A 22,719-nucleotide genomic window follows, 5' to 3' on the forward strand; every position below is an offset into this window, starting at 1 on the left:
TAATAGTTTTTCTCATGAGGAACAAAAAAAAGTTAATTTTGTCGGAATGTGTATTGTATGTGTATGTTTGATGCCGCCGTCTTATTTTCCAAGACTCATACCAGTATAAATACTCAACTGTTCACTATTGATACCGATACTGCTACTAATTTTTTAGTCATAAAAGAAAAGCCAATGACAGCAAATTTTAAAGAAATATTGATATATCCCCAATATAGTATTTTTGCTGCATGAAATTCATGACAATTTTCTATTCTTTTCAGTTCTAGCTCTTAATCGTAAAACGGCCACAAGAGGGCAGCCAATACTAATATCAGCTGCTTGAAATGAGGCCTGGAACCTGAACTACCGTGTGAATATCGTTATAGAAGTTATATTACAAATATAAGTCATATTTTCATTTGCTTAAGAAAAAAAGTATTTTTGTAGGGGGAAAAAAAAAGGAATTCTTAAAAAAGTTGGAAAATAAACTGATAAAGTACGATAAAATCATTTTTGGCCAAGAAACGGTCTTTATAAAATAGTCCCATTCTTTCAAAAGGTTTGATGCATTTTGCAAAGGAAAAAAAAGTTAATTCCATTGAAAATATTGTGTACTGAAGGAAAAAAACAAAAAACATACCGTGTACTTCATGTAATGCCATAAAAACATTTATTGAAATGTACAATCCTATATTTATAAAACAATCCACTTTGATGGTTGCACCAGAGACTAAAAGACGCAAGATGTTGTTCTTCCACAAAGTCACCAAATACGAAAACGACTTCTTCTTCTTCTGTCCAGGTGAAACTTTTGTGCCAAGCAAGGTGAGGACGACGACCGTCTGCACTCAGAAGTCGGCGTCCCATCCCGAGTGCTCATCGGGGGGGATTTTGTCATCGGGAGGATAAACGTCAAAGTGGCTGTGATCCAGAGGACCCGACACCTGAAACGCAACATCAAGCCAAGGTCAACTTTTGCCCTTGGCCCACTCTTGTCCAGTTATCGACTTCCCTAACTTTAAATACTTCGTTACGGATACATTCACTGAGTGTTATATTGACTAGACTAAGTGCAATTTCTGGAGAAATTGTGTGTGAATGCTAATAGCTGAATGCTAAGATTTGAAATCATGTGGCATGCTTATGAAGTAAATTGAGATATATATTGTGAAATTATAACCTCCTGGTTACTGGACAATGCACTTTACCAACTGTGCCAACGAGCAGTATCAGACACCTGGTAATGGTGATAAGTTAAATGTACTGAAGTGGGCGTGGAAAGTGATATTTAGAAAAAGTTCAACGTCTGTCCCATTGAAAATGAATGGGGAAATGTTGATATTCAACGTTAAATTGTGCAAATTTCCACAATTACAGTTACTTCCATATTGGGCGTAAGTATTTTTAAATGGCAGTATGAGATTTCTTTCCACCTCGTGAGTACTTTCAGTACGGGCTTGTTTAAGTTGGAAAAGTGTTGATCAGTATTGAAAACGGAACGGCAAAAACTTACGTGTCGTTTGAGGGGCGACGCCAGGGTCCGAGCCTTTAGCCCCGCCCAGTCGAAACCGTTAAACCACCTGCACACAAGCTAGCTTTCATTTTTGTAATATTAAAGTCAAGTCATCTTTATTTATATAGCGCTTTCAAACAGTAAGATAGCACCCTAAAAAAAAAGGTCTCCAATATAACTTTATCACGCTTTTCTCTCAAAATATATGGTACTTTTTTTTCTTTAAAAAAAAAAAAAAAAAACATTCATATTGTAATGTTACTATTTTTATCACGTTTCTCTAAATATGTGAAAGAAGGCTTTTGTACCTGATAAATTAATATTTTCTTATTTTCTTCAAAAAGAACATTTTAAATGTAGCATTAGTTTTTTCTCTAAAAAAAAATACCACAAAATTGTCAATTACTATTTTCATTTTGTGTCAAAATATATTGCTTTTTCTATTTAAAACACGTAAAATCTCATAAAAATTATCACATTTAATTAGGTATTAATTTTCTGATTTTTTTTTTTTTTGTAGTAAAAAATGTAGTAGTACTTTTTTTTTTAAATCCCATTTCGATTCTAAAAGGGAAAAAAAAAAGATTACCCCCCCCCCCCCCCCCCCCCGCCCCAAAAATAAATAAATAAATAAATCATGGAATATTACAAAGTTCACCCAAAGTTTGTATAAATGTAATGTTTTTTACAAAAAAAAAAAAGTCACTTGTAAATTACAGTTTTTTGTGAAAAAGTGATATTACTTAAACACTTTAATTTGGTAAATTAACATTTTCATTTTAAGTCGAAAAATATATTGCTCTTTCTATTAAAAACACGTAAATCTTCTAAAAGTTATCACAATTTATTTAATTAGGTATTAATTTTTTTCTGATTTATTTTTTTATTTTTATTTTTTTTTAAATCACTTTAATCCTGTAAACTGCAATTTTCTTTCAAAAGATGTAGTAGTCCATTTTTTTATTTTTTTTATTTTTTTATTTATTTTTTTAGTTTTTATTACATTTCGGCTCTAAAAGAAAAATGGGGGGGGAAAAAAAAACCTAAATCATGGAATATTAAAGTTCACCCAAAGTCTCTCTGACTATATTTTTACTCAGAAAAAAAAAAAAAAGTCACTTGTAAATTACAATTTTTGTGCAAAACCTAATATTCGAATTCTGATCCCATTTCTTTTTCCTCAACCAAATGTGATTTTTGTGTTTGTGTGTGCGTGCGACCTGTGCTTGTTGATGTCGCCGATGCCGCCTTTCATGTTCCCCAGCCGCTGTGCGGGATTCCCCCTGAGGACGAGCAAGAAGGACAAGCGTCTAGTTGTAACGTGCGTGTACGTGAGCGCGTTTGCGTGTGTTGTCATCGTCGTTGTCGTGGCGACATGTCGAGCGGGGGGACCTGCAGAGCCTGCGTATGAGGTCCTCGGGCCGGTTGGCGATCTTCTTGGGGAAGTCCATGTTGTCGACACCCTTCAGGATGACGGTATACGTGGCCATCTGGTCACTTCCTGTGAAGGGGGGGCTGGCGGAGCACAGCACAAATTCGTTTGGGGGGGAGGGGCTTGTTGCTTGGAGGTGCGCACCTCACCTGCCAGTCAGAAGCTCAAACACCAGGATGCCCAGGGACCAAAAATCCACGCTGAGACTATGGCCCTTGTTGAGGATGATCTCCGGGGCCACGTACTCGGGGGTCCCGCAGAAGGTCCACGTCTTCTGGCCCCCGCGCATCTTCTTAGCAAAGCCGAAGTCCACCTAGTGAGATGGGCTAAATGTTAGGCTCCGCAGTCTCCGCTTGACTGTATTTCACTCCGTTAACCGTTACTGGTTGCTCATTAGTCTAATGTTCCTGTTCCTTACTGCTGAATGCTTCCCCGCAGTCTCCACTTGGCTGCATTTTGCCCTCAGTTTCCTCTTGGATAACATGGCCACTCATGGGTTGAGTACATTCACCATGTCACCTTGTCACGCTGCCCTCAATCTTCTCTTAGCTCAAATTTGTCTTGTAGTCTACTCATGGCAACACATGGTGAAATTTGCTTATTATGTGGCTGTACTTTGGCTTGCAATGCTACTCCACTCCACACTCTCCACTTGGCTGCACTTTGCCCTCAGTCTCCTCTGGGATAACAATGTGTCTCATGATCTACTAATGTCAATGCATGCTAACGCATGCTAATTAGCTTATCATGTGGCTGTACGTTAGCTCTTGATGCTACTCCGCAGTCTCCTCTTGGCTGCATTTTGCCCTCAGTCTCCACTTGGATCACAATGTGCCTCCTTAAGCACTCTTAACATAAATGTTTTCTTAGGCTGTGGCTTAGCCCCGGATGCTATTACACCTTCTAAACTTGGCCCGCAGTCTCCTCTTGGATGCAATCTGTGTGACCACTCACCAGCTTGACGTAGCCTTCACAGTCCAGCATGAGGTTCTCCGGCTTGAGGTCTCGGTAGAGGATTGACTTGCGGTGCAGGTACTCTAAGGCCTCGGTGACGCAGCCCACACAGAACTTGGAGGTGGTCTCGTCGAAGCTCTCCCTGAGGAGGGTCCCAGTAGAGAGAGCGGCTGAGTCAAAGGGCAAACAAAAGACCGTCTGGCGAGCCTACCTGTCTCTGAGAAGACTCCAGACTTCTCCTCCAAGACACGCCTCCAGCAGCATGTAGACGTATTTGTCGTCTCGGAATGTTCGGAACAGTCTGGAGTGAAAGAATCGCAGAGTCAAAGTCTGTCGGCTCGCTAGATGGCGCTAAAAGTTGCTTTACTGGTTGAACGTCGCCATCTTTGCCTTATTTTGAATGTGTTATGTAAATTGGAGAAAAATAATCCACCTCTTTTGCCCATTTTTAAAAAAGCTCATATGTACCGATTAACTGTTCAATTAAAATAAAACAAAAATCAATTAAAATATAAAAATAATAAATATAATAAATAATAATAAAACGAAAAATGAACGAACTACAAAAAATTGAAGGTGTTGGTCAAGGCACCAATGTAGTGTCAATGGAAGGACGACATGTCCATCTGGCTCCTGAATTTTGTCAAGCAAGTGTGAAAGTTGCGCCACGATCCCGACCTGACAACGAAGGGCGAGTTGGCCTCGGCGAGGATGCGGCGCTCCGAGTGGATGTGCTCCTCCTGCCGGCTGTCCACCACATGCTTCTTCTTGATCACCTTCAGCGCAAACGTTACGTCCTCGCCCTTCACCTTCACCTGAAAAAAGAACAAAAACAACTTTTCCTGTCATCGCCATTTTTGGAAAAATCTTTTTTTTTTTTTTTTATTGAAAAAAAAAAAAAATTGTAATATTACATTTTGCCTGGAACTATTTTTTCCCCTTAAAAAGGGATTTGGGTGATTTCTTTCGGGGGGAAAAAAAAATCTTGCTTTTTTTTTCCTTAAAAATATGAATTTAATAAAAATAAATACAAATATTAATTTAATCTCTGTATATTACAGTATTTTCAGGCATTTCTTTCTTTTTTTTAATCTTGCCTAAACTGGCTTTTATTTTGTAAGATTATTATTTATTTGATTTTTCTTCTATTGTTTTTTTTTATAAATTTATAAACACGTAAAAAATCACTTTTTTTAAAAAAACTAATTTGTGTGATACTAACAAATATATTGATTTTGAAAAAAATAGGATTTTGACCCTTTTTTATTAAAAAGTACAATCTTTTAATCTTGCCATATTGTCCTAAACTGGCTTTTATTTCGTAAGATTATTATTTTATTGGTTTATATTCTATTATATATATATATATATTCGCCTCCAAAATCCGCTTGTCTGTAAAATATTACATTTTGCCTGGAACTATTTTTTCCCCTTAAAAACGGATTTGGGTAACTTCTAAAAATCTATTTAATCTCTGTATATTACAATATTTGCAGGCATTTCTTTCTTTCTTTTCTTTTCTTTTTTTTTTTTAAATCTTGCCTAAACTGGCTTTTATTATGTAAGATTTATTTATTTATTTTATTTATCTTCTATTTTTTTTAATAATAATAATAATATATATATATATATATATATATATATATATATATATATATATATATATATATATATATATATATATATATATAATATTGTTTTTCCCCTCCAAAAATCCACTTGTCTGTAAAATTTAAATTTAAAACGGGAGTGTTCGTTGCGTTTGGTTGTACCAGCTCCACTCGTCCGAATCCGCCGACGCCGAGCGTGGCCACGACGTCCATGTGGTCGAGCGGTCTGGACGGCGAGAAGGCGGCGGCCATTTCCTTCAGACGTAGCACGTCGGGGGGCAGCGTCTGACTGGGGCGTCGCAAGGACAACCTCCTGCGCAGGACGATAGTTGAGCGAACGCGGGCGCGCCGTCAAACTAATGTGCGAGACAGATCGAGCGAGCGCCGTCCGTACCTGGCGTTTCGTTTCATGTCGTCCTGGTCCAGCGTGGCCACGTAGTCTTGGAGGTACTTCTGGAGCTCGTTGAAGGTTCCCACCGTCTGATTGAAAGTCCTGGAACCGCCAACAACATTACGCTCGCTAACTAGCACGCTAACTGACTTGCTTACTAGCAGTCGATACAATAAATCAAAGTATATATATTTTTTTATCACCTTCATTTGTTGAAGCTAACCTTGATGCCCTAATATGAAACCTTAACTCTAATTTGAACCATAATTTAAAACCCAAACCCTGGTTTGAAAACCCCAATTTGAAGCCCGAGCCCAAATTTAAAACCATAACCCTAGCTCTAAACCATAATTTAGATACTGTAACTCTGTTTTGAAACAGTATTTTGAAACCATGACACTGGCTTTGAAACCCTACTTTAAAAACCCCAACATCGTTTGAAAGTCAAATTTGAAACCCTAACCTTAATTTAAAACCCTAACTCTAGCTCTACACCCAATTTGAAACCATAATACTGGCTTGCAAACCTAATTCAGAACCCTAACTGTGGCTCTAAACCCTAATAGTTAATTGAAACCCTAGTTTCAAATGATAATGTTATGCCTAGACCCCAATTTGAAACCCTACCACTGAACAACACGGTGCTTGTCATGCACTCCGACTCACTGTCTGTCCATGAGGAGGCACTCGACTCCGTCTTCGTCGGCGACGATGTTAGCGGATCTGACGTCGTCGCTAAAGCAAACGATAGCATTAGTATTATTAGCATTCGTGATTAGCGTGTGGAAGCTAACGGCTACCTGATGAGCGCCTTCTCCCCAAAGTAGTCGCCTTTTTTCAGCGTGTTGATGACCCGGGGACTCTTGTGGTCCTTCGTGGTCTGGGTCACCTTCACCTGTGGGGGTGAAAAGCAGCTTTTATTGATGATAGGGTGTTTACAGGAAGTTGGCAGTAGATGCCTTACCTTTCCTTGAGCAATGATGTAGAAGGTGCTGCCCTCCTCGCCCTCGCGGATCACGTAGTCGCCCTTGTTGTAGTATTCCTGACGGGAAGGGAAAGGTTCGGAATCAAGAATAAAACAGCCCTTGTTTCAAACACCAACAACCCAGACCTGAAACCCCAATTTGAAACCCTACTTTGAAACCTTAAACCAAGCTTGAAACGCTAATCCTGGCTTGAAAGTGTAACTCTAAATTGAAACATGAACGCTAGCTTTTATTTGGAACCCTAATCCTGGTTTGAAACTCTAACCACAATTTGAATTGATGATTGTTGATGCTGCGTGAGAACCTTACCACCTCCAGACAGTCCACGATCTTGCTGAGCTTGTCGTCAGGCAGATTAGCCAAAAGTGACACACTGATGGAAACACACACACACAAAATGTAAGATCAAATTCAATCCACATTTGATCCAGATTTGGCCACAATGTAACTGTAACATGTAATTTCCATTAGAACATCTAGTTGAAACCCGGCTACAAACCCTAACCTATCTTGAGTTGAAACCTTACGTTTCAAAAACCCTCATTTAAAACCCTGCCCCTAATTAGAAAATGTGTTTGAAACCTTAATCCAGACTTTAAACCTTAAATTGAAATTTTAAAGCAAGGACCTTGAAAACCTCACTTCAAACCATGACCCTGGCCTAAAAACCTAACCCTCGAATCACTTCATTTGTTTGAAACCCTAGTTAGGAAATTTAACTCAACCTTGAAACCTTACATCGTTTTCAACCCTCACTGAATTTGTTTGAAACCCTACTTTGAAACCCCAATCCAGACTATAAACTCTGATTTGAAAGCCTAAAGCAGGTTTGAAGCACTCACTTAACTCAAAACCAGGACCCTACTTTGAAACCCCAATCCAGACTATAAACTCTGATTTGAAAGCCTAAAGCAGGTTTGAAGCACTCAACTCAAAACCAGGACCCTACTTTGAAACCCCAATAATGGTTTGAAACCCAATCTTCACATGCCAAAACATTATTTAGCCCCTAAATTAAAACCCCAACTAAGATGTGACAAATTGATGCCAATACAACCATAAAAATGTCCAATTAATTTAATCCAGATCTAATCCAGATTTAGCAGCAGTGTAAACATACCATGGAAAAATCCAATTGAACACCTGATTACAACCCTAAACATAGCAAGCTAACTGGCATTGCATTTCAATCCATAAAACAAATGAGAAACCCTGTCTCAAAATCCTCACTTTAAACATTAAAACCCCACTGTAACCACGTTTAATCCAGATCTGATTCAGATTCAAAACCAGCGTAAATATAGCATTTAAAAGCCAATTGAACACCAGGTTACAACCCTAAACCTAGCAGGCAAACTAGCATATATATCTAAAATCCTAATTTCAATCCATAAAACCCTACTACAAATAGTTTTAATCCAGATCCGATTCAGATTTGAGGCAGTGTAAATAGTTTTAATCCAGATCTAATTCAGATTTGAGGCAGTGTAGTCGTAACATGTACAATCCAATGAAACATTCAGAAACTCGTACATCTGTCACACGAGGCCATATTTAGTCATTTTTCATACTGAGGTGGACGCTCGTGCTTTTAGCCACGGGGCGCTAACCAACCTGCGCAGGAAATGTCGGTACTGGTGGTGGCGCGTCTCGGCCGTTCTCCTCATGATGTTCTGGAACGCCTCGCGGTCCAGAGCCCACGTGCACACTTTGTCCACAGCTGCCGTGGAAACAAAGACGGTAGACAAAAAAAAACTTTTTGGGGGAACAAAGCACATGGATCTGGATTTCCTGTATCTGCTTTGATTTAGACCTCGCCAGACTTTGGAAAGAAAACTGTTTTTTGAAAAAGGACACTCCATTTTAAAGTGAAACAATTTTTGTGAAAAAAAAAAAAAAACATTTGAAAAAAGGACTTTGACATGGTTATGAAAGAACCGATTTTTGGATTTATGAGCTCATCGCTTGTGCTCAGAAGGATGTGAAGACTTTTAGTTTCAACATTTTACACAAGACGCTCAGCCAAGTTTTGGCAGATTTTTGCAGACAGAATGACTTTGGATTTTATATTTGGAATGGGGAAGTGAAGGGATGTCGCCCGGCGGGAAGTTAGCATTAGCGTTAGCGAGAAGGGAGCTTGAAAGCGTGTTTACCTCGCACGGAGGCCGTGCGCAAGCAGTTGTAGAGGATGGCCAGCTCGCCAAACGCCGTCCACGCCGCCATCGATGACACCAGTGTGTCCTGCTGGAACACGTCCAACTTTCCATCTGCGTTTGTGCGTGTGAGAGAGAGAGAGAGAATAAACTAATGTATTACACACATTACATGACAGTATCACACATCATAGTCATGCTTTTATAGAACAGATGCCTATGTATGCCTTTATGTAGTGTTTGTGTGTGCATGAAGGCCCACCAGATTTAGCCCACTAGGCTCATAACATGGCAAATTGAGGTAGCCTGACCCTTTGATAAGAAATTTAATTTAAAAAAACTAAATACATTAATAAAATGAAAGAAAAATATCCAGGGGCCATGAAATGTCCCATTCAAGCTATGTGATTGCATAAGCTTTTTCAAGGCAAGTGCAAGGACTTATACGACGTTCGATACAACAGTGAATGCTTCAAGTATGTTTAGGAGTACAGTAGCTCACATTTATCTGGAGTTCAACACAACCTGTGATGTCGCAGTTTGAACACCGGGTGGCGCCCACGTAACAGCGTACTTCAACTGAGACAGCCGAAAAAGAAAGTCAGGGATGATGAATGGATTTTAGCATCGTGATTAAAGACTGATTGTTGAAAATACGGCACAGATAATGGAACCCAATGTCCGCTACAAGCACACACAGCGACCCCCCTCCCAATTTAAGACTATTTGCGGCGATCAAAGGCTTTTTATCTGCCGTGATTGGATCGCAAACAAGCTACATGCTATGCTAACAGCCACAGTCAACGCAAGTGAACTCATTGCACACTGGAATGGGTAACGTGAAAGTATGGAAGAGGTCTCACGATACTCTCTGCGAAATCCTGATGTTTGAGCAGCGCTAAGTGCTAACGGTGCCGTCTTCGTTGCATTCAGTCACCAAATGAACGCGTGCTGTCACGAGTCTTGTGCGCACTCTTCCGATTGCAATCATTTTCAGGACGCCATTGCCGAGCGAACGGGAGCCTAAACTGAATTCGCACGACGCGGTTTTTAGTCGCCATTGGCGATCTGGCGAACGCGTAAAGCTCAGCCGAGCGTGTTTGTCTGTTTATGTCAAATTGTGCATGGGCATGCATGCATGACAACGTCTCTTGTCAGGAACAGGCACTTTCAGAAAGGAATAAGAACTTTGGGTGTAGTTACTCATAAGGAACACGGACTTTTGTAAAGTCACTTGTCAGGAACAAGAACGTTGATAAAAGCACCTGTCCGGAACAGGGTTTCGGCTCGAGCCACACTAACTTTGGCCACAATGAGGAACAAGAACAGAGTATTACCTGCTAGGATAAAGAGATGGTTGCCAGCTTCTCCCTGCTGGACCACGAAATCCGCCTTCTGGTACGTGCGCAGGTACATGCACTCCACCATGTCTCGGAGCTGCTGCGGTTCCAAACGCTTCAGGTACTGGTTCCTGTTCAGGGCCTCCACCAGCTGCTTCTTCACACTGTCACACACAGAAAAAAAAAATGTGTGCAAAAAAAAAAACACGGAGGAGTTAGTTGGATGTCGTTGGCGACTTAATTGGTCGCCCACGTTGCTGTGACTCAACGTTTCTTTGGCGCTGGAGAAAAGATTTGGTCTGCTGTGAAAACACACAAACACACACCCACGACCACGAACAAAAAAAAAAATAATCCAAATTAAAAAGTCATCACAGTTGTGGAGGGAGGAAGGTGTCACATCCTGTGTGATGTCACTTCCTGTGTGATCTGCTGTCAGGAACCACAATTTTGGAAAAGCACTTGTCAGGAACAAGAACATTACTAAAATCACCATCAAGGACTTTGAGATTATTCTCTTGCAGGAATAAATACATGATTTCCATCACCTGTCTGGAACAAGAACTTTGCTAAATTCACCTGCGTGGGACAAAGACTGCAGAGTCAACTGGCAGGAATAAGAACGCTGATAAAAGTCAGCAGTTAGGAACTTTGGCTGTCCCTCACAGGAACAAGAACTGTCACTTCTCAGGAAGAAAAAAAATTGTCAAACTCAAGTTGGCAGGAACAAGGACTTTGCTAATGTCAGGAACAAGAAATCTGGAAAAATCAGCTGGGAGGAATTCAATCATTGGGGAACTTTATTCAAGTCCGCTGTCAGGAAAAAGAACTTGGCAAAAGTCACCTATCCGGAACAGGGATGTCACCTGTCAGAAAAATTCTGGAGCAAAGGATTCTATAACGTAACCTGTCTGAAACAAGGACTGAGTTAATGCCTACTGTCAGGAACAAGATCATTGTAGAACTATTTATAAGGAACAAGAGCTGCGGGAAAGTCACATGTCAGGAGCAAGAACTTAAGTCACTTGTCAGCAAAAAGAACTTTACTTAAGTCACTTATCAGGAACAAGGACTTACCTAATGCCTACTGCCAAGAACAGATCATTTTAGAACTATTTAGCAGGAACAAGAACTGCAGTAAAGTCACCTGTCAGGAGCAAGAACTTTACTTAAGTCACTTGTCAGCAACAAGGACTTTACTTAAGTCACTTGTCAGGAACAAGGACTTTACTTAAGTCACTTGTCAGGAACAAGGACTTTACTTAAGTCACTTGTCAGGAACAAGGACTTGGCTAATGCCTACTGTCAGGAACATGATCTTTGTAGAACTATTTTGCAGGAACAAGAACTGCGGTAAAGTCACCTGTCAGGAGCAAGAACTTTACTTAAGTCACTTGTCAGGAACAAGGATTTTGCGGAGTTTTATTGTCTGGAAAAAGAATTCTGCTCAAATCTCGCGTCTGTCACAAGAACATGTAAAGTGTTGATGAACGCGTCTCACCTGGACTCTTTGGGTACTCGGGCCTTGTCAAAGGAGAACTTTGGCAGGTGGCTCCCGTCGTAGGTTCGGGATGTCGGTTCGGCAGACACACCCGCTTTGGCGCCCTTCCTCTTATTGAGGGTCTCCTTGACGTGAACCCCTGGGACGCCGGCAGATGCTCGGTCCTCGTTCCCGTTTTGGACCTCACCCTGTTGCTGCTTTTTCCGCAGCTCGTGGCCGAGCTGCGACAGAGCCTGTTCCTGCACAGCCAGCTTCTCCTGCAGACTTTTGAGCATCTGCTCCTGGGTGGCCAGTTCCTGATCCTTCCTGCGCACCTCCTGCTCCAGCTGTTCCACGCGCGCCCTCAGGGGGTCCGGCGAGGGCCGCTTGCGGCGCTTGCCTTTGGCCGAGCCGTTGCCCATCCTCGGAGAGCAGGAACAGGAGCGCCGAGATGGGAGGAAGCCCGCCGAAGAAGAAGAGGAACGCGGCTGTCATTCATAATTCAGAAGGCGGCAAAGTGTTAGGTTACACAATCAATCAGGACTCGCAAACACACATTGGCGCAAGACAAACAAACAAACAAACACACAAGCAGACGCTCCTAAATAAAATACACACATACACATTTTGCCACATGTCCACTGAAAATGACATCACAAATACCGGACGGGCTCAGCTTGCCATCATCGCATGACAGAAAAGTAGACAGAATCAGAAAACAGGTGAGCAGTGATTGGCAGTGATTTATTTTTATTTTTATTTTTTTGTACCCTGAGCAACTGTGACGTCTTCTGGTGACAGCAAATTACAATTGGACACACACACACACACAGATGGAGACGCACACACCCTAACAACACGCACAGATACACACACACACACCCACACATACTGACACACAGACACAAACACACGATCAACACACAAAAATGCACACACGCTTACAATAACAAAATAAAAGACAGACAGCACAAATGCGCACGCACACACCCCATTTGCACATAGACACGCATACACAAAACTTACACACACCTACACACAGACTGACACCCACGTACACAAATCAGGAATTCCACAGAAACAATGCGAGCGTTGTTCCTGTTCCTGCCAATTGTGATTCCCGCTCAGCATGCAAGTGAGCCTCCACAATCTAATGACGTCACGCGCGCAACATATGTACACAACGTCACCGAAATGACGCGACGGCATCCGGAAGCCGCGCCCATACCTGCCGAGTGACGAGATCCGAGTTCGAGTCCCGGCCGCTACAAGCCGGCGCGCTCCATCCACTGCCTCGCGGCTCTTTCCTCTCTCATCCCCTCTTCTCTCTCTCTCTCTCTCTCTCTCTCTCTCTCTCTCTCTCTCTCTCCTATTCTTCGACTCCGCTCGCCTCGCGCATGCTCACTGCGTGCCGGGGCTGAGCACGCTCACGCGTGCACGCGCCCACGCGCATGCCTCGATGTTCGCGTGCGTTTAGAAGGAGAACGTCCATAAGGAACGATAACAGAAAGCTGTCCGCAATATTTCGGATTTAAGACGCTCACGACAATAGCGTACGTGTTGATCTATTTGTGTGTGCGTGCCCGGCAGACATTCATTCCATGGCTGAGGCCACCGAAAAGCTGGCAGGCGTCCAAATGTGAGCTCATCAATACTCGCCTGCCTGAACAGTGCCAGGCCAGCAAGACGACTATGAGGCGTCGTTTCGCCATTATTAGGCAAGGCAGGCAATTGCTTGGGGCCCCATAGCCAGCAGGGGCCCCCAGAGGGCCAACAGATTTGACACAAACGTCATATCCTTCACATTAGTGCCGTGCAGCATGACCAATTGACCGACTCAAATTCAGAGTCAGGTGGGTTTTTTGTTTTTTTTAGTTAAGGCTGATTATTTTTTGTAAGTGATCGTGAATAGTAGTAAAGCTTTTATTTTAAAAAACAAAAACAAAAACGACGGATAGTAAGGCGGTTTTTTTTCAACAACCATGTCATATTGTAAGTTTTTTAATGACCATGTATAGTAAGGCGTCTTTTATTTTTTTAACGACCATATATAGTAAGGTGTTTTTTTTAAACAACCATGCATGTATAGTAAAGCACCTTTTTATTATTATTATTTCATGACCATGTATAGTAAGGCGCCTTAAAAAAAAAAAAAAAAAAGGCCATGTATCGTAAGTCATTTTTTGTTTGTTTGTTTGTTTGTTTTTTAAATAAATGACCATGTATAGTAAGGCGTTTAAAAAAAAAAGGCCATGTATAGTAAGGATTTTTTTTTTTTAATGACCATCTATAGTAAGGCTTTTTTTATTATTATTATTTCATGACCATGTATAGTAAGGCGTCTTAAAAAAAAAAAAGACCATGTATAGTAAGGCTTTTTTTATTATTATTATTTCATGACCATGTATAGTAAGGCGTCTTAAAAAAAAAAAAAAAAAAGACCATGTATAGTAAGGCTTTTTTTTTTTTTTATGACCATGTATACATAGTAAGGCGCCTTAAAAAAAAAAAAGACCATGTATAGTAAGTCGTTTTTTTTGTTTGTTTGTTTGTTTGTTTGTTTTTTTAAATAAATGACCATGTATAGTAAGGCATCTTTTTTTTTTTTTTTTTTTTAAGGATTTTTTTTTAAATGACCATATACAGTAAGGCGTTTAAAAAAAAAAAAAAAAGGCCATGTATAGTAAGTCGTTTTTTTTTGGGTTGTTTGTTTGTTTTTTTGTTTGTTTGTTTTTTAAATAAATGACCATGTATAGTAAGGCATTTTTTTAATGACCATGTGTAGTAAGGTGTCTTAAAAAAAAAAAAAAAAAGGCCATGTATAGTAAGTCATTTTTTGTTTGTTTGTTTGTTTTTTTGTTTTTTAAATAAATGACCATGTATAGTAAGGTGTTTAAAAAAAAAAAAAAAAAAGGCCATGAAGAGTAAGGATTTTTTTTTAATGACCATGTATAGTAAGGCGCCTTAAAAAAAAAAAAAAAAAAAGGCCATGTATAGTAAGTCATTTTTTGTTTGTTTGTTTTTTAAATAAATGACCATGTATAGTAAGGCGTTTAAAAAAAAAAAGGCCATGTATAGTAAGGATTTTTTGTTTGTTTGTTTGTTTGTTTGTTTGTTTTTTAAATAAATGACCATGTATAGTAAGGCGTTTAAAAAAAAAAAGGCCATGTATAGTAAGGATTTTTTTTTTTATGACCATGTATAGTAAGTTTTTTTTTTAAATGACCATGTATAGTAAGGCGTTAAAAAAAAAAAAAAAAAGGCCATGTATAGTAAGTCATTTTTTTGTTTGTTTGTTTGTTTGTTTTTTAAATAAATGACCATGTATAGTAAGGCGTTTAAAAAAAAAAAGGCCATGTATAGTAAGGATTTTTTTTTTTATGACCATGTATAGTAAGTTTTTTTTTAAATGACCATGTATAGTAAGGCGTTAAAAAAAAAAAAAAAAGGCCATGTATAGTAAGTCATTTTTTTGTTTGTTTGTTTGTTTGTTTGTTTGTTTTTTAAATAAATGACCATGTATAGTAAGGCGTTTAAAAAAAAAAAGGCCATGTATAGTAAGGATTTTTTTTTTTTTAATGACCATCTATAGTAAGGCTTTTTTTATTATTATTATTTCATGACCATGTATAGTAAGGCGTCTTAAAAAAAAAAAAAAAAAAAAAGACCATGTATAGTAAGGCTTTTTTTTTTTTAATGACCATGTATACCATAGTAAGGCGCCTTAAAAAAAAAAAAAGACCATGTATAGTAAGTCGGTTTTTTTGTTTGTTTGGTTTTTTTTTTAAATAAATGACCATGTATAGTAAGGCATCTTTTTTTTTTTTTTTTTTTTTTAAGGATTTTTTTTTTAAATGACCATATACAGTAATGTATAGTAAGTCGTTTTTTTTTTGGTTGTTTGTTTGTTTTTTTGTTTTTTTGTTTTTTAAATAAATGACCATGTATAGTAAGGCGTTTAAAAAAAAAAAAAAAAAAAAGGCCATGTATAGTAAGGTTTTTTTTTGTTTGTTTGTTTGTTTGTTTTTTAAATAAATGACCATGTATAGTAAGGCATTTTTTAATGACCATGTGTAGTAAGGTGTCTTAAAAAAAAAAAAAAAAAAAAAAAAGACCATAGATCATAGTAAGGCTTTTTTATTTTATGACCATGTATAGTAAGGCTTATTTTTAAATGCCCATGTATAGTAAGGTGTTAAAAAAAAAAAAGGCCATGTATAGTAAGTCAGTTTTTGTTTGTTTGTTTGTTTGTTTGTTTGTTTTTTAAATAAATGACCATGTATAGGAAGGCGTTTAAAAAAAAAAAAAAGCCCATGTATAGTAAGGATTTATTTTTTTTTAATGACCATGTATAGCAAGGCTTTTTTTATTATTATTATTTCATGACCATGTATAGTAAGGCGTCTTTAAAAAAAAAAAAAAAAAAAAAAGACCATGTAGGCTTTTTTTTTAATGACCATGTATAGTAAGGCGTTTAAAAAAAAAAAAAAAAAAAGACCATGTATAGTAAGGCATTTTTTTTAATGACGTGTATAGTAAGGCTTTTTTTTTTATGACCATGTATAGTAAGGCTTTTTTTTTAATGACCATGTATAGTGAGGCGTCTTTAAAAAAAAAAAAAAAAAAAAAAAAAGACCATGTATTGTAAGGCGTTTAAAAAAAAAAAAAGTCCATGTATAGTAAGTTTTTTTTTTGTTTGTTTTTGTTTTTTTTAAATAAATGGCCATGTATAGTAAGGCATTTTTTTAATGACCATGTGTAGTAAGGTGTCTTAAAAAAAAAAAAAAAAAAAAAAAAAAGACCATGTATTGTAAGGCGTTTAAAAAAAAAAAGGCCATGTATAGTAAGTCATTTTTTGTTTGTTTGTTTTTTAAATAAATGACCATGTATAGTAAGACGTTTAAAAAAAAAAAGGCCATGTATAGTAAGGATTTTTTTTGTTTGTTTGTTTGTTTTTTAAATTAATGACCATGTATAGTAAGGCATCTTTTTTTTTTTTTTTTTAAGGATTTTTTTTTAAATGACCATATACAGTAAGGCGTTTAAAAAAAAAAAAAAAGGCCATGTATAGTAAGTCGTTTTTTTTTTTTGTTTGTTTGTTTTCTAAATAAATGACCATGTATAGTAAGGCATTTTTTTAGTGACCATGTGTAGTAAGGTGTCTTAAAAAAAAAAAAAAAAAAGACCATGTATAGTAAGGCTTTTTTTTTTTATGACCATGTATAGTAAGGCTTTTTTTTTTTTTTATGACCATGTATAGTAAGGCTTTTTTTATTATTATTATTTCATGACCATGTATAGTAAGGCGTCTTTAAAAAAAAAGAAAAAAAAAAAGACCATGTAGGCTTTTTTTTTAATGACCATGTATAGTAAGGCGTTTAAAAAAAAAAAAAAAAAAAAGACCATGTTTCGTAAGGCATTTTTTTAATGACGTGTATAGTAAGGCTTTTTTTTTTATGACCATGTATAGTAAGGCTTTTTTTTTAATGACCATGTATAGTAAGGCGTCTTTAAAAAAAAAATAAAAAGACCATGTATTGTAAGGCGTTTAAAAAAAAAAAAGGCCATGTATAGTAAGTTTTTTTTTTTTTTGTTTGTTTGTTTTTTAAATAAGTGGCCATGTATAGTAAGGCATTTTTTTAATGACCATGTGTAGTAAGGTGTCTTAAAAAAAAAAAAAAAGACCATGTATAGGAAGGCTTTTTTTAAAATGACCATGTATAGTAAGGCGTCTTTAAAAAAAAAAAAAAAAAAAAGACCATGTATAGTAAGGCTTTTTTTTTTATGACCATGTATAGTAAGGCTTTTTTTTAAATGACCATGTATAGTAAGGCGTTAAAAAAAAAAGGCCATGTATAGTAAGTCATTTTTTGTTTGTTTGTTTTTTAAATAAATGACCATGTATAGTAAGGCGTTTAAAAAAAAAAGGCCATGTATAGTAAGGATTTTTTTTTTATGACCATGTATAGTAAGGCGTCTTTAAAAAGAAAAAAAAAAAAAAGACCATGTATAGTAAGGCTTTTTTTTTTATGACCATGTATAGTAAGGCTTTTTTTTAAATGACCATGTATAGTAAGGCGTTAAAAAAAAAAGGCCATGTATAGTAAGTCATTTTTTGTTTGTTTGTTTTTTAAATAAATGACCATGTATAGTAAGGCGTTTAAAAAAAAAAGGCCATGTATAGTAAGGATTTTTTTTTTATGACCATGTATAGTAAGTTTTTTTTTTAAATGACCATGTATAGTAAGGCGTTAAAAAAAAAAAAAAAAAGGCCATGTATAGTAAGTCATTTTTTGTTTGTTTGTTTGTTTGTTTGTTTGTTTTTTAAATAAATGCGTTTAAAAAAAAAAAGGCCATGTATAGTAAGGATTTTTTTTTTTTTATGACCATCTATAGTAAGGCTTTTTTTATTATTATTATTTCATGACCATGTATAGTAAGGCGTCTTAAAAAAAAAAAAAAAAAAAGACCATGTATAGTAAGGCTTTTTTTTTTTTAATGACCATGTATACCATAGTAAGGCGCCTTAAAAAAAAAAAAAGACCATGTATAGTAAGTCGGTTTTTTTGTTTGTTTGTTTTTTTTTTAAATAAATGACCATGTATAGTAAGGCATCTTTTTTTTTTTTTTTTTTTTTTTAAGGATTTTTTTTTTAAATGACCATATACAGTAATGTATAGTAAGTCGTTTTTTTTTTGGTTGTTTGTTTGTTTTTTTGTTTGTTTGTTTTTTAAATAAATGACCATGTATAGTAAGGCGTTTAAAAAAAAAAAAAAAAAAAGGCCATGTATAGTAAGGTTTTTTTTTGTTTGTTTGTTTGTTTGTTTGTTTTTTAAATAAATGACCATGTATAGTAAGGCATTTTTTAATGACCATGTGTAGTAAGGTGTCTTAAAAAAAAAAAAAAAAAAAAAAAAGACCATAGATCATAGTAAGGCTTTTTTATTTTATGACCATGTATAGTAAGGCTTTTTTTTTAAATGCCCATGTATAGTAAGGTGTTAAAAAAAAAAAGGCCATGTATAGTAAGTCAGTTTTTGTTTGTTTGTTTGTTTGTTTGTTTGTTTTTTAAATAAATGACCATGTATAGGAAGGCGTTTAAAAAAAAAAAAAAGCCCATGTATAGTAAGGATTTTTTTTTTTTTAATGACCATGTATAGCAAGGCTTTTTTTATTATTATTATTTCATGACCATGTATAGTAAGGCGTCTTTAAAAAAAAAAAAAAAAAAAAAAGACCATGTAGGCTTTTTTTTTAATGACCATGTATAGTAAGGCGTTTAAAAAAAAAAAAAAAAAAAGACCATGTATAGTAAGGCATTTTTTTTAATGACGTGTATAGTAAGGCTTTTTTTTTTATGACCATGTATAGTAAGGCTTTTTTTTTAATGACCATGTATAGTGAGGCGTCTTTAAAAAAAAAAAAAAAAAAAAAAAAAGACCATGTATTGTAAGGCGTTTAAAAAAAAAAAAAGTCCATGTATAGTAAGTTTTTTTTTTGTTTGTTTTTGTTTTTTTTAAATAAATGGCCATGTATAGTAAGGCATTTTTTTAATGACCATGTGTAGTAAGGTGTCTTAAAAAAAAAAAAAAAAAAAAAAAAAAGACCATGTATTGTAAGGCGTTTAAAAAAAAAAAGGCCATGTATAGTAAGTCATTTTTTGTTTGTTTGTTTTTTAAATAAATGACCATGTATAGTAAGACGTTTAAAAAAAAAAAGGCCATGTATAGTAAGGATTTTTTTTGTTTGTTTGTTTGTTTGTTTGTTTTTTAAATTAATGACCATGTATAGTAAGGCATCTTTTTTTTTTTTTTTTAAAGGATTTTTTTTTAAATGACCATATACAGTAAGGCGTTTAAAAAAAAAAAAAAAGGCCATGTATAGTAAGTCGTTTTTTTTTTTTTGTTTGTTTGTTTTCTAAATAAATGACCATGTATAGTAAGGCATTTTTTTAGTGACCATGTGTAGTAAGGTGTCTTAAAAAAAAAAAAAAAAAAGACCATGTATAGTAAGGCTTTTTTTTTTTATGACCATGTATAGTAAGGCTTTTTTTTTTTTTTATGACCATGTATAGTAAGGCTTTTTTTATTATTATTATTTCATGACCATGTATAGTAAGGCGTCTTTAAAAAAAAAGAAAAAAAAAAAGACCATGTAGGCTTTTTTTTTAATGACCATGTATAGTAAGGCGTTTAAAAAAAAAAAAAAAAAAAAGACCATGTTTCGTAAGGCATTTTTTTAATGACGTGTATAGTAAGGCTTTTTTTTTTATGACCATGTATAGTAAGGCTTTTTTTTTAATGACCATGTATAGTAAGGCGTCTTTAAAAAAAAAAATAAAAAGACCATGTATTGTAAGGCGTTTAAAAAAAAAAAAGGCCATGTATAGTAAGTTTTTTTTTTTTTTGTTTGTTTGTTTTTTAAATAAGTGGCCATGTATAGTAAGGCATTTTTTTAATGACCATGTGTAGTAAGGTGTCTTAAAAAAAAAAAAAAAAGACCATGTATAGGAAGGCTTTTTTTAAAATGACCATGTATAGTAAGGCGTCTTTAAAAAAAAAAAAAAAAAAAAGACCATGTATAGTAAGGCTTTTTTTTTTATGACCATGTATAGTAAGGCTTTTTTTTAAATGACCATGTATAGTAAGGCGTTAAAAAAAAAAGGCCATGTATAGTAAGTCATTTTTTGTTTGTTTGTTTTTTAAATAAATGACCATGTATAGTAAGGCGTTTAAAAAAAAAAGGCCATGTATAGTAAGGATTTTTTTTTTATGACCATGTATAGTAAGGCGTCTTTAAAAAGAAAAAAAAAAAAAAGACCATGTATAGTAAGGCTTTTTTTTTTATGACCATGTATAGTAAGGCTTTTTTTTAAATGACCATGTATAGTAAGGCGTTAAAAAAAAAAGGCCATGTATAGTAAGTCATTTTTTGTTTGTTTGTTTTTTAAATAAATGACCATGTATAGTAAGGCGTTTAAAAAAAAAAGGCCATGTATAGTAAGGATTTTTTTTTTATGACCATGTATAGTAAGTTTTTTTTTTAAATGACCATGTATAGTAAGGCGTTAAAAAAAAAAAAAAAAAGGCCATGTATAGTAAGTCATTTTTTGTTTGTTTGTTTGTTTGTTTGTTTGTTTTTTAAATAAATGCGTTTAAAAAAAAAAAGGCCATGTATAGTAAGGATTTTTTTTTTTTTATGACCATCTATAGTAAGGCTTTTTTTATTATTATTATTTCATGACCATGTATAGTAAGGCGTCTTAAAAAAAAAAAAAAAAAAAGACCATGTATAGTAAGGCTTTTTTTTTTTTAATGACCATGTATACCATAGTAAGGCGCCTTAAAAAAAAAAAAAGACCATGTATAGTAAGTCGGTTTTTTTGTTTGTTTGTTTTTTTTTTTAAATAAATGACCATGTATAGTAAGGCATCTTTTTTTTTTTTTTTTTTTTTTTAAGGATTTTTTTTTTAAATGACCATATACAGTAATGTATAGTAAGTCGTTTTTTTTTTGGTTGTTTGTTTGTTTTTTTGTTTGTTTGTTTTTTAAATAAATGACCATGTATAGTAAGGCGTTTAAAAAAAAAAAAAAAAAAAGGCCATGTATAGTAAGGTTTTTTTTTGTTTGTTTGTTTGTTTGTTTGTTTTTTAAATAAATGACCATGTATAGTAAGGCATTTTTTAATGACCATGTGTAGTAAGGTGTCTTAAAAAAAAAAAAAAAAAAAAAAAAAGACCATAGATCATAGTAAGGCTTTTTTATTTTATGACCATGTATAGTAAGGCTTTTTTTTTAAATGCCCATGTATAGTAAGGTGTTAAAAAAAAAAAAAGGCCATGTATAGTAAGTCAGTTTTTGTTTGTTTGTTTGTTTGTTTGTTTGTTTTTTAAATAAATGACCATGTATAGGAAGGCGTTTAAAAAAAAAAAAAAGCCCATGTATAGTAAGGATTTTTTTTTTTTTAATGACCATGTATAGTAAGGCTTTTTTTATTATTATTATTTCATGACCATGTATAGTAAGGCGTCTTTAAAAAAAAAAAAAAAAAAAAAAAAAGACCATGTAGGCTTTTTTTTTAATGACCATGTATAGTAAGGCGTTTAAAAAAAAAAAAAAAAAAGACCATGTATAGTAAGGCATTTTTTTTAATGACGTGTATAGTAAGGCTTTTTTTTTTATGACCATGTATAGTAAGGCTTTTTTTTTAATGACCATGTATAGTAAGGCGTCTTTAAAAAAAAAAAAAAAAAAAAAAAAAAAGACCATTTATTGTAAGGCGTTTAAAAAAAAAAAAAAGTCCATGTATAGTAAGTTTTTTTTGTTTTTGTTTTTTTGTTTTTTAAATAAATGGCCATGTATAGTAAGGCATTTTTTTAATGACCATGTGTAGTAAGGTGTCTTAAAAAAAAAAAAAAAAAAAAAAGACCATGTATTGTAAGGCGTTTAAAAAAAAAAAGGCCATGTATAGTAAGTCATTTTTTGTTTGTTTGTTTTTTAAATAAATGACCATGTATAGTAAGGCATCTTTTTTTTTTTTTTTAAAGGATTTTTTTTTAAATGACCATATACAGTAAGGCGTTTAAAAAAAAAAAAAAAAGGCCATGTATAGTAAGTCGTTTTTTTTTTTTTGTTTGTTTGTTTTCTAAATAAATGACCATGTATAGTAAGGCATTTTTTTAGTGACCATGTGTAGTAAGGTGTCTTAAAAAAAAAAAAAAAAAGACCATGTATAGTAAGGCTTTTTTTTTTTTATGACCATGTATAGTAAGGCTTTTTTTTTTTTTTTATGACCATGTATAGTAAGGCTTTTTTTTAAATGACCATGTATAGTAAGGCGTTAAAAAAAAAAAAAAAAGGCCATGTATGCTTGTTTTTT

The 22,719-nt window shown here is 34.9% G+C and overlaps 1 protein-coding gene across 2 annotated transcripts; it reads right to left on the minus strand.

Moving 5' to 3' along the window:
- Window positions 1-629: 629 nt before the first annotated feature.
- prkg2 (protein kinase cGMP-dependent 2) lies at window positions 630-13,418 on the minus strand. 2 transcript variants are annotated; one of them, XM_077522633.1, is made up of 19 exons: window positions 13,070-13,416; window positions 11,863-12,329; window positions 10,359-10,525; window positions 9,022-9,135; window positions 8,483-8,588; window positions 7,178-7,241; window positions 6,847-6,924; window positions 6,683-6,777; window positions 6,549-6,617; window positions 5,886-5,984; window positions 5,654-5,804; window positions 4,560-4,696; window positions 4,093-4,182; window positions 3,882-4,023; window positions 3,077-3,240; window positions 2,888-3,010; window positions 2,716-2,778; window positions 1,496-1,562; window positions 630-926 (listed from the first exon to the last, which is right to left on the minus strand). In XM_077522633.1, the coding sequence occupies exons 2-19, from the start codon at window positions 12,261-12,263 to the stop codon at window positions 831-833; spliced, it is 2,226 nt and encodes a 741-aa protein (XP_077378759.1). In that variant the 5' UTR covers window positions 12,264-12,329; window positions 13,070-13,416; the 3' UTR covers window positions 630-830. The 2 variants fall into 2 exon arrangements, with proteins under 2 accessions (XP_077378759.1, XP_077378758.1); XM_077522632.1 differs by lacking the exon at window positions 630-926 and having other exon boundaries at window positions 943-1,562; window positions 13,070-13,418.
- Between the last annotated feature and the right edge of the window lie 9,301 nt (window positions 13,419-22,719).

The sequence above is a fragment of the Festucalex cinctus genome, chromosome 5 (genome assembly GCF_051991245.1).
Source record: "Festucalex cinctus isolate MCC-2025b chromosome 5, RoL_Fcin_1.0, whole genome shotgun sequence".
Taxonomy (NCBI): Eukaryota; Metazoa; Chordata; class Actinopteri; order Syngnathiformes; family Syngnathidae; genus Festucalex; species Festucalex cinctus.

What these genes read in the sequence shown, in the direction of transcription:
- prkg2 (XM_077522632.1), bottom strand. Translation starts at nt 12,263, where the DNA reads ATGGGCAACGGCTCGGCCAAAGGCAAGCGCCGCAAGCGGCCCTCGCCG. An exon ending in TGGAGTCTTCTCAGAGACAG is followed by an intron (nt 4,024 to 4,092) that starts GTAGGCTCGCCA and finishes GACCCTCCTCAG; the next exon opens with GGAGAGCTTCGACGAGACCA. An exon ending in GGCGACATCAACAAGCACAG is followed by an intron (nt 1,563 to 2,715) that starts GTCGCACGCACA and finishes GCTTGTGTGCAG; the next exon opens with GTGGTTTAACGGTTTCGACT.